Source organism: Ahaetulla prasina, chromosome 1, assembly GCF_028640845.1.
Source record: "Ahaetulla prasina isolate Xishuangbanna chromosome 1, ASM2864084v1, whole genome shotgun sequence".
Classification (NCBI taxonomy): domain Eukaryota; kingdom Metazoa; phylum Chordata; class Lepidosauria; order Squamata; family Colubridae; genus Ahaetulla; species Ahaetulla prasina.
In genome coordinates, this window is record NC_080539.1 from 365686663 (window position 1) to 365698991 (window position 12329).

General features: G+C 44.9%; 1 protein-coding gene across 5 annotated transcripts in view; it reads right to left on the reverse strand.

The window, feature by feature from the left end:
- The window catches only part of UPF1 (UPF1 RNA helicase and ATPase), a 30616-nt gene extending 24712 nt beyond the window's left edge, over positions 1 to 5904 (reverse strand). For 2 of the 5 annotated variants that reach the window (XM_058163458.1, XM_058163460.1), the window contains exon 1: positions 5188 to 5900. In XM_058163458.1, the coding sequence (XP_058019441.1) occupies positions 5188 to 5457 (270 nt within the window). In that variant the 5' untranslated portion in view covers positions 5458 to 5900. Of the gene's footprint in view, positions 1 to 5187 lie in introns of all 5 variants that reach the window. The other 3 variants (XM_058163462.1, XM_058163457.1, XM_058163461.1) reach the window with 3 other exon arrangements.
- Positions 5905 to 12329: the final 6425 nt, after the last annotated feature.

The following is a 12329-nucleotide window of genomic DNA, read 5'->3' on the forward strand; positions in this document are numbered from 1 at the left end:
CTTATTACCCCCCCAACAATCTGGGTCCTCATTTTACCTACCTTATAAAGGATGGAAGGCTGAGTCAACCTTGGACCTGGTGGGACTAGAACCTGCAGTAACTGCAGGCAGCTGTGTTTTAATAACAGGCTTCTTACAGCCTGAGCCACACCGCGGCCCCTATATATATAATGTTATATCTTCAATAAGAGATTGGATCAGATCTTTTAAAGGATTATAGACTTAGAGAATATTATATTTCAAGAGGCTAATAAAGGAATAATTTATCAAAACAATCAACCATTAGAATTATAGGAGGGGGAGAGAATGTGAGGCCAACATGTGCCATCCTTAATGCCAAAAGCCCTCCATATTTATATCTATCATTTAAGAAATTAAACAAATGTTAGTATCATCTTGTGTGGCAAAATATCCCTAGGTACCTCATAGGCTATATAAGCATTATTAATTTTAAAAAGTGATGAGTTATCAATCTTGTTTGGAAATACAAATTAGATGAAGTCACACAAAGGTGTGCAGGATCAGATCTACATATATTCATTAATGGTCTTGCAAACCATTTAAATATGTTCTTCAAAAAAAAGAAGCCAGAAAAACTTCAGCACTGCACAGTACCATTTTAAGAATCAAGCATTTTAATAATCAAGAATCAGCAGCAGTACCAAATTACATGAACTTAAAAATATTTTACTTTATTACATATACAACTCCAGTCCCCCCATTAAACTTTCTAATGCCTTCCCCAAGAAACATTATGATTACTGAAGTTTTTAAAACCAGCATGGACTACCATTCTAGACAAGGTGGTGTGTGTAAAATCTTGTGGCAAGGAAAATTGTGCAATATTTTTTTTTTACAAAGTTTTCCCAGTTCAGGATTTTTTTTAAATAAATCAATAATAATAAATGGCTGTCAAATACAAATATATTACGTAAATCTGGCAGTTTCAAAGTTTAATCAATGTTTTTTAGACTACTTCAACTAAGTTAAGAGAAAAACATGTCATTATGAATAAAACTACAATAGTTAGGGAATAGTAATTCCTAAAAGTTAATGCTGCAAATTAACACATATTTACTTAGGAAAAAATTGACCTCTCTTCTAAACAAATATGTTCCTCAAACATCTATAGCATATGAAGTTTCCAAAAGAAGCAAGACGGAACAGTTTATAGAGCAACCTATTATGCTCCTTGGGCAGGCAAATCTTAGAAGATACAGCATCACAAAACTCAGGTATAAGATATACACAATCAGATATGGAGACAATGGATGATCCAGGAGAGATTCAGAATGGCACCTGTCAGTTTCTAGCAACTGCAATAGCTACAAGTCTGCAGGCACAAAACAAAATTAAAATATTACTAGTTTACTAGGTAATTCGTAAATTCAAACTTATGTCTCAAGCCCATCCAATCTTTAGTCAGAAGACACAGTAATCTGACAAATCCATTTTGAGGAATAAAAATGTAAGCATATAGTAATTTACATAAGTAAACTATAATTGCATGCATGAGCAAGAAAAAACCTGTTCCAACATGGGCTCACTCTTTCCCTTCCATACAAATAAGAAAAATAAACTAAAAGTTTCTTGGTGAGCAAGTTCCCAATGTATTGCTGTATATAGCTGATGAACACTTTTTGGTGATCATAGACTGCAGTTAACATTTTTTGACAGTATATTAAGAAACATGGTAGACAGCGTGTTCTGGAATTTTTCTTTCATTTTTTGGATCCACCGATATAATTAAGCCTATTTTAAGATTCATATTACAGATTTTTGTCTAAATTTGTCAAAATAGTAGAGTAGCCCATGTTGGATTGGGCTCTTCAGACCACAAAAATGGATTTAGCATCACAGATTGCCTATTTCCTTCATGATGAACAGTAGGCTATAAAAACGGCCTGTTTCCCCCATCTGTTTAAGAAAGCCATAATTATCTTTAAAACAGATTTTCTAATTTTATGTAAAACTGAAATAAAGAATCTTCTAACTTGAAAACCAACTAATTTTTCCCTGTTTTGTTAGGTAAGAAGAGCGGAGAGCAATATTAGAGTTCTGAGGATATCTTCTTGTTCATAACATAATATTGCAGTTTTGTATTATATGCAATTCAGGTCAATATTTTCAGTTTAAAATAAGACATAGAATATTTTCTAAAAATATTGCCCCCATGATTTTTAAAGGATTATATCTCTCAGATACCTTAGTACACAGCTAATTGATCAAAACCATTTCTTAAAGCCTCAGCATCTGAAGTGACCTACACCAACCTACCCATAACCAGGAATATTAACCTATTAGTATAAGAAAGCCACTGAAGTAATTATTTGAGTTTCCAATAGTGAAAAATTCTGGAGAAGATCAAAAGACATGTTGACATAACATGTTGAATAGAAAGCTGTGTGCTTAACTATTTTACTTGCTGGGTTTTCCATTCACATTTTTTATGAGCCAGCATATATAACAATAAATTTAATTCTTTCTATGTTAAGGCAGAGGACATACAGAAGTACTATCTGCTTCTTATACAGATGTAGTATAGAAAATAGCAGAAGTTTTAAGTTTCTGAATCTTGCAGACAGCTGTTGCTAGGTAAATCATACACTAGTATGTTTATCACCCTAAAGTAACTAGGTTCTAATTTTTAAAAATTATTTCAAGATTATTCATAACTCATTCCTAACTTAGTCTGGAGTACTCATATTGAAAAATACTGGAAAAGATAGACTGAACGCTTTCAAAAGCCAAAATAACCCATTTCTCATTCTTTACAGAAATCCTTTTTTCCCCAAAAGGATCTTTGAGAAAATCACTTTGAATGACTGAAAAATTACTTAAATGCAAACAAATTCCCCATTCCAAATGTTCTGATAGCCCAGGCAGGGGAATCTCATTTCAATATTCAGCTATTCTGTAAGTAGATGGAGATTTTAAGATTGGGATGGGAAACTTGTTCAGATCAACACCAGAAGCCATAAATATTGTGACTATATGTACTTTTATCCAATTCACAGAGCTAGCCCTCTTGTTTTGGTAGGAGGCAATACAGAAACTTGGTTAGCATCTCTCAGTCCTCTAGGGCAAGCCTCGGAAGTAAAACAAACATCCTAGAAGAAAGCAATGACAAGCTACTTCTGTATGGCTGCCAAGAAAACTATTTAAGGAAGACAAAGGTGATTTTCCTTTTAACAGAAAACAGTACACCATCACCACGTCTTATGTCGCTAACACTTTAAAAATACATCTTTCATCATTAGCCAACCTGAAGGCCCTTTTTATTAATATAGCAACACAACAGTATATAACTGCTTTAAGTTTTTGATGAGTTAAATTTCAATAGTGAAATTGAGTTTAGAGAAAGAAAATAATCAAGAGTAAGAAAAAGGATATGCTACATATTCTTCTTGACCCTGAAGTCCTCAACACATTTTAAAGAAAACCCTCTTCTGCGGAATTAAGCAACTATACTATGTTTTGAATGCCATTCCTATTTGATACCAATTAAGGTGATTAAATCTGGTGAAGAAAATGAGGCAATGTCCTTCATTACAGCAGCGAAACTACAGAACAGAAAATTCTTAGAAAGGCACACATCTGTACTAAATGGAATTCTATCCTTACAGACATATTCGCAAAACTTCAAATGACTTGTCCAGAACAAGATTAAACCACCTAATGGACTCACATTAGAGGAAACCTGACCTAAGATGCAAAACTGAGGAGTACTACACTAGTCCTGTTAAGCAGAAGAAAAGCCAAAAATGCAGACTAGGAATCATCTCTTTAACAGGGTGGCATTTCCTTAGAAAAGGTGTTAATTATACATGTACACACCTTGCCCCCCAGTTGAGGCCTCACCCAATTACTCAGAAGTTAAAGTACTATCTTATGCTGTTCTAGCCACAATTAATACCTGCCATGATAGAACACCTTATCCTTAATTGAGATAAATCTTCCCTTAATCTAGGAAGAGCTTCTGTGGGTACATATTCTACTGCCACTTGTCTAAAATTATATTTTTCTGCCTTTTTAAAAAATTGGTCAACCCAGAGCAACAAGCACTTTATACTATTTTCCTTACAATGATAAAATACTGCTTTTATCGTAATACACATACATTTTTCCATTTTCCAAACATATACACAATCCCCAGTTTCTACTGCTTTAAGCAGTAAAAGTTTAAAGTTTAAATCCAGATCTCACATTCTGTCGCAAATATGATTCAACAAGTCATCTTTACAAGAACTCTTTAAAAGGCCATGCAAGAAAGTCACAGAAATGGAGAATTTCCAAACTACTTTCTTGGAAACCACTATGCAAATTCAATGCCTCGCTGACTTCAACTTTCTGTCAAACAGGTGCACACAATGCTACTTTAAAGTATATAAAGAAGGTGCTGGTTAATAACAGCTTGAAGACAAATGACTTACACACCAGCCTTAAATCAAACTTAGCTGCCACGAAGACTCATCGAAAAGCCATTGTAATTCTAGCCTTCTAACCAAACTATTCCAGATAGCCAATTTTCTCACTAAGCTTTGCCTCTAAATCAGGGGAATGAGGTTTTTTTTTTTTTAATTTAGCAACTCCCGCAGCCTGAAACAGTTTGAAAGTCACTGGCATAGCAAACAAAAGGTATCATTGGGCCCTTTTCTTTTGATAAAGTCAGTTACCCAAGTGAAACTCTCACTCACAACCGGCACCATGCATAAACGTACACATATCGGAAAGCAATTCATTACGTACTTAATCATATCATGCATAGGCATTATAATTGTAATCCATATTGCCTACAGCTAAACGAGTAGATAAAGGCTTCATTTGTCTCCTTCCTAGAAAAGGCCACTTTGAGCAACAAAATAGGTAACAGGAAGAATCTCTCTCTCGCGTATTCTTTTCAATAAGCATAAGGCTAAAGTTACAGGTTTTTCCTACTAGACTCTGTACGGCTTCCTGGGGCAATTTTTAAACAAGCTTACAGAAGCCTTCAGCCTCTTTGCCTCTCCCACTCGGGACCTGCAAGTTGCCCTTTTATCCCGCGCCAAGTGCCACACATACACGACGTACACTTTAAAAGTTCGCCTCCCATTCGTCCCTTCAATCCCCCCCCCGTCGCCGCCTTTGAACTTAAAACATCCTCCCGGCCTGGCGGTTCTTAAGTCTCTCACACTTCGAGGGCCTCACCTGGGCGTCCAACTGCCCCGGAGCGACGACGGAAGGCGGCCCCCCCGCGCCCACTCCGACGCCACCCCCCGGGAGTCCCGGGGTCCCCGGCGCGATGACGCCTCCACCGCTCCCGGAGCCTCCCCCGGGCGGCGTTTGAGTCTGGCTGGGCAAGGTAAAGTCGGTGAACTCGAACTCGGAGCCTTGCGTGTCAGCGCCCAGCAGTTCGGCCTCCTCGGTGTCGAGGAAAGTCAACGTCTGCGAACTGGGCCCGTACGCTTCCACGCTCATGATGGCGGCGGCGGCCGTTCCAGGTCTTCCCCGGCTTTCTTTTTCTCTTTTCCCCTCACGGAGGAGAGGAGACAGCGGCGACCGCGTTGGCAACAGCGAGCTGGCGGGTTTCCTTCTTTTTCTTGAGGCCCGTCAGAACGAGCGCGAGGCTTATTACCTTAGCCGCGTTCTGCGCCTGCGCAGAACTTTAGGCCTCAACCGTCGACCGAGCCAGACGCTCTAACAACGGAACAGCCAATGAGCAGACGGCTGACCGTACGCCCGAGAGCCGCGAGCCGAGATGAGAAGGGAAAAAGAATAGCGCCCCCCCGCTTAGTGCGCACGCGTCTTGCGCTCCGCGCCTGCGCCAACTCAACTGACTGAGAAAGCTGACGAGCACAGCAGGAAAAGGCTTGAGAGGTGGCAGCCGCGCAGGTAGAAGCAACGGGACGACGGGGGGAGGGAGGGACACGCTTTTGTAACTCCGCCCCGGCGCGTTGACGCACACGTCGACTCTCCAATCAAACTCTCACTTGGGAAAAAGGCGGTGTCTCAGGCGGCCAATCAGAACAGAATTCGAGAGTCAAGAAAAGCGGGGTGAAGGTAGAAAATCGATCCACGCGGAAAAGGGAGAAAGGCGGGAGAACAAGCACCCGACTAGCCAATTGGGGCGCGCGAACCCAAGAAGCGCGCGTGTGAGACAATATGGACAGACGTCCTCCCAACACGCCAATCAACTTTGCCCCGCCTATTTTGTCCCCGCTTCCTCTGGTTAAAAAAAACCCATCTATAATATGAACTGTTTTTTTGACCGCAAAAGGCCAAGGTGCCAAACGGTTTGGAATCTCGTCAGACGGCTTTGCTTCGAATAAACTTTACTACTTGTGGATTGTTTTGCCACGTTAAACTCTGGCCGAGAAGCTGACCAATAAATTGAGGGGGGGGGGAGAAAAAAAAATAAAAACCTCCATGACTTCTAACGTAAAGACTTAGGGCGCGCGCGGGTTAGTACACGCGCCAGCGAAATGGAACCACAATGCGCATGCGCTAGATCACGGGGCGGCGCGAAGCTGAACTTTCATCAGATTAGAAAAAAAGCTTCCTGGAAGCCACGCCCCTTTTCTGAAAATCCAAGCGAGGTTGGGGGGGTGGGGAAAACGGCACGAGCTGAAATATGATTGGCTAGTTAACGGTATAGGGGTGTTTCCCAACTTTGGCCACCTGAAGATAGGTGGACTTCAACTCCCAGAATCCCACAGCCAGCTTGTTAAAAGTTGCTAAGGATGAGAAACGCTTAGCAACGTTTAATGTAATTTAGTGCAGAATTCTGGGGGATTCTGGGAGTTGAAGTCCACCAGGCTTAAAGTTGCCAAGGTTGGAGACCCCTGATTTAGTGGTTGCTCCCTTTGCTCTGCTGTGGAAGGAAAAACGTTAATAAGGCAGTTTTTGAGTTATGACCACAATTAGCACCGGAATTTTGGTTGCTAAGGGTCATTAATCGCATCATCGCATGACCAGATCCAATTTTATTATTATTTTTACTGCAGGCATTAAGCAAATTATACAGGCATTATCTGGCTCCCCCTATTGACTTTGCTTGTTGGGAGCTGGCTGGGAAGGCTGCAAATCGTGATCACAGAACATTGCAGTCATTAACTTTGCGGGCACGTTGCCAGGTGCCCAAGCTGATTACTTGACTGCGGGTGGAGCAATGGTCATAACTTCGAGGACAGGTCGTAAGTCACTTTTTTGAGCACTGTTGTAACTCTGAACTCTTAAACAACGAGGCCTACCTGTAACTGCTTCTAAGAAAATAAGACAAAGATAGGAGTATATTGATATTCAGTACAGTGGATGAGTCAGAGGTGGATTTCAGCAGGTTCTGACCAGTTCTGGAGAACCGGTAGCAGAAATTTTGAATAGTTCGGAGAACCGGTAGTAAAAATTCTGACTGGCCCTGCCCCCATCTATTCTCTGCCTCCCAAGTTTATTTTATTTTATTTTTATTTTATTATTCACATTTTTATACCGCCCTTCTCCGAGGACTCAGGGCAGTGTACAGCATATTTCAATTTTATTTATTTCGATTTTTATACCGCCCTTCTCCCGAAGGTCTCAGGGCGGTGTACAGCCAAGTAAAAATACACTGTATACAAATTAAAAGAAATTTAAAAGGAAACATATTATGATGTGGCCGAAAAATTTAAAACAATTTAAAATCTTAAAATATAAATAACCCCAATAAAATTTTAATCCAGTCCCGCTTGAATAAATGGTTGCGTTTACAGCTCACGGCGAAAAGTCCGAAGATCAGGCACTTGACGTAAACCAGGGGGAAGCTCATTCCAAAGCGTAGGAGCTCCAACAGAGAAGGCCCTTCCCCTGGGGGCCGCCAACCTACATAGATAAAACACAAATACCAAATTTTTTTAAAATACAAAATATCATTAAAAATCTAATTCAATAAGCTGAATATTAAAATTAGTGTGTAAAATTATAAAAATAGAATAAGCCCCATTAAAACCCCACTAAAAACCCTCGATTAAAATTTATCATTAGGCCAGCCCTGCTTGATGAAAAAAGAAAGTTTTAAGCTCGTGCTTAAAGGTCCGAAGATCAGGGAGAAGGCATAGCCCCACAGGTAATTCATTCCACAGGGCAGGAGCCCTCACAGAGAACGCTCTTCCGCTGGGGGCCACCAGCCGACATTGTTTGGCTGACGGCACCCTAAGGAGGCCCTCCCTGTGAGAGCGCACAGGTTGATGGGAGGCTACTGGTGGCAGCAGGCGGTCCCAGCTGATCGGGAGGAAATGGAGATTTTACAGTATCCTTCCACTGCCATGCCCACCAAACCATGCCCACCAAGTCATGCCATGCCTACTAAGCCACGCCCACAGAGCTGGTAGTAAAAAAAATTTTGAAACCCACCACAGGGCACCCATAGTGCCCACCCAAATTGGGCACTATCCTTGAAAGGGAAAGTGCAACCCTATTCCAGATCCACGTTAGTATATCTCCAGATGTGTGGGATCCTTAAGAGCTCTCTGAGCTGGTGGCTTTCTTGCAGACGTTTCATTATCAAACAAGGTAACAACATCAGTGTAATTGGTAGGACTGAATCCAAGATGGTTCCTCTCCCATCAAAACGTATCAAGCCTCAAGGCACTGAGATAGGATACCTGTTTTCTGGCTGGGGAATTCTGGGAGTTGAAGTCCACACATCATAAAGTTGCCCCGTTTGAAAAACAGCGCTCTATGTAAATGTGTAGCATAAGTAATATCATAAGATTTGTTTTTCATTCAGCAGGAATGTCTGTGGATGGTGCATTTTTTCACCCACCAAATTTTTGTCTTGGACATTGTGCTAATTTTTCTACAGGATATTCCCCCCAGGCCTTTTGTATCCAGCAAGGCAAGGTTGCTGTCTAAGGTGCTGAAGCTGTGTGATGCCAAAACTATCCCCCACCCCCCTGCCCTCAGCTAGGCTGTCCATTTCCAAACGGGCACCGTAGTTCAGCTATGGGGAAATGGTTTCAATCAGAACAATAAATAAAATATTCCACAGAAACGTTATAGTTCCACTCATTGTTTTAACTGTCTTGATGTATTTCATCTATTGTATTTATAACTTTTTGTATTACTTCAATTTTTATGATTCTGTATCCAGCAAAAAGGATTGTACCACCTTTCTTACTAATTGGTTCTCCTGGTAGAACAGAATAGCAGAGTTCAAAGGGACCTTGGAAGTCTTCTAGTCCAAACCCTTGATCAAGCAGGAGACCCTTTATTTATTTATTTTATTTTATTTTTCAAATTTATATACCGCCCTATCTCCCTAAGGACTCAGGGCGGTTCACAGGCAGTTAAAATACATATAAATACAGATTAAAAAAACAATTAAGAAACTTATTCTATTGCCCCAAATTTAAAATAGTATAAATAATAAAAACCCCTTAAAACCCATAACTTTAAAATCTAATCCAGTCCCGCGCAGATAAATAAGTGTGTTTTAAGCTCATGACGAAAGGTTGGAGGTCCGGAAGTTGGCGAAGTCCTGGAGGAGTTCGTTCCAGAGGTGGGAGCCCCACAGAAGGCCCTTCCCTGGGTGTCGCCAGGCAGCACTGCCTAGCTGGCGGCACCCTGAGAGTCCCTCTCTGTGAGGCGCCTGGTCGGTGAGAGGTATTTGGTAGCAGTAGGCGGTCCCGTAAATAGCCCGGCCCTATGCCATGGGCGCTTTAAAGATTGTCACCAGCACCTTGAAGCGCACCGGAAGGCCACAGGTAGCCAGTGCAGTCTGCGCAGGATAGGTGTAACACGGGAGCCACGAGGGCTCCCTCTATCACCAGCGCAGCTGCATTCTGGACTAACTGGAGCCTCCGGATGCCCCTCAAGGAGCCCCATGTAGAGAGCATTGCAATAATCCAGGCGAGGCGTCACGAGGCGTGGTGACCGTGCATAAGGCATCCCGGTCTAGAAAGGCGCAACTGGCGCACCAGGCGAACCTGGTGGAAAGCTCTCCTGGAGCGGCCGTCAAATGATCTTCAAAGACAGCCGTTCATCCAGGAGAACGCCCAGATTGCACACCCTCTCCATCGGGGCCAGTGACTCGCCCCAACAGTCAGCCGAGGACTCAGCTGACTGTACCGGGATGCCGGCATCCACAGCCACTCTGTCTTGGAAGGATTGAGCTTGAGCCTGTTTCTCCCCATCCCGACCCGTCGGCTTCCAAACACCGGGACAGCACTTGATAGCTTCATTGGGGTGGCCGGTGTGGAATACAGCTGGGTGTCATCAGCGTACAGCTGGTACCTCACACCGAAGCCACTGATGATCTCACCCAGCGGCTTCATATAGATGTTGAACAGAAGGCGAGAGAATCGACCCTGCGGCACCCACAAGTGAGGCGCCTCGGGGCCGACCTCTGCCCCCTGTCAACACCGTCTGCGACGGTCGGAGAGATAGGAGGAGAACCACCGATAAGCGGTGCCTCCCTCCCAATCCCTCCAACCGGCGCAGCAGGATACCATGGTCGATGGTATCGAAAGCCGCTGAGAGGTCTAATAGGACCAGGACAGAGGAACAACCCCTATCCCTGGCCCTCAGAGATCATCCTGCTTGACCAAAGCCGTCTCCGTGCTGTAGCCGGGCGGAACCGGACTGGAGCAGGTCTAGATAGACAGTTTCATCCAGGTGCAGGGGAAACTGATATGCCACCATACTCTCTACAACCTTCGCGAGCGGGTTGGAGACGACGATAATTACCTAAGACAGCGGGTCAGGAGGGCTTCTTGAGGAGGGGCCTCACCACCGCCTCTTTCAAGGCGGCCGGAAAGACTCCCTCCAACAAGGAGGCACTCGTAATCGCCTGGAGCCAGCCTCGTGTCACCTGAGTGGCCAGTACCAGCCAGGAGGGGCACGGGTCCAGTAAACACGTGGTGGCATTCAGCCTACCCAACAACCTGTCCATGTCCTCGGGAGCCACAGGGTCAAACTCATCCCAGAAAATGTCACCAAGACCACCCTCAGACGCCTCATCTGAATCGTCGCAATTTTGGTCTAGACCGTCTCGAAGCTGAACGATTTTATCGTATAGATAACCGTTAAACTCCTCAGCACGTCCCTGCAACGGGTCATCCCGCTCCCCCTGGTGAAGGAGGGAACGGGTCACCCGAAACAGGGCGGCTGGGCGGTTATCTGCCGACGCAATGAGGGAGGAGGCGTAGCAACGCCTCGCTTCCCTCAGTGCCACCAGGTAGGTCCTAGTATAGGACCTAACTAGTGTCCGATCAGCCTCTAAACGGCTAGACCTCCAGGAGCTCTCTAGGCGTCTTCTCCGGCGTTTCATCCCCCTCAGCTCCTCGGAGAACCAAGGAGCCGGTTGGGATCTGCGCCGGGTCAGAGGCCGCAGAGGCACGACACGGTCTAAAGCCCCAGCCGCAGCCCGTTGCCAGGCTGCGGCTAGTTCCTCTGCCGTGCCGTGAGCCAGACCCTCAGGAAGTGGCCCAAGCTCCGTCCGGAACCTCTCCGGGTCCATCAGGCGCCTGGGACGGAACCAACGTTGTGGCTCCGTCTCCCTGCGGTGTTGAGTGGCGGTCAGAAAGTCCAGGCGAAGGAGAGAGTGATCTGACCATGACAAAGGTTCTATGACTACATCTCTCAAATCCAGATCCTTCAACCACTGACCAGAGATAAAAATAAGATCCAGAGTGCCACCCCCGATGTGAGTGGGGCCATCCACTACTTGAGTCAGGTCCAAGGCCGTCATGGAAGCCATGAACTCCCGAGCCACTGTCGATGGCGAGCGGCCGATGGCAGTTAAAGTCCCCATGACTAAAAGTCTGGGGTCTCCACTGCCACCCGGCAAGCACCTCCAGGAGCTCGGGCAGGGCAGCTGTCACGCAGCAAGGAGCCAGGTACGTGACCAGCAAGCCCATCTGACACCTATGACCCCATCTCACAAGAGGGATTCACACCCGCGATCTGAGGTACATTGGCCTCCCTGGGCTCTAGCCCCTCTTTAATAGCAACCCCCACCCCCCCACCCCTACCCTGCCCCTCGGCTGATGGAATGCACGGAAACCCGGTGGGCACATTTCGACCAGGGGCACGCCCCCTTCAGTGCCCAACCAGGTCTCTGGAACGCCTATAAGATCCGCGCCACCCTGGATAAGATCGTGTATTAGGGGGGCCTTATTGGCCACGGACCGTGCGTTGCATAACATAAGACGAAGGCCCAGGCTCTGAGGGTCTTGACCATCCGGGGAACGGGAAAAATCAGAGGGATCGGGGCACGCGATCGCTTGCAGACATCGAACGCGTGACCCCTAGACCGATACGATCCCCCTTCCGCCATATCTGCCCCTCCACTTACCGTGCAAATGGAACCACCTCAC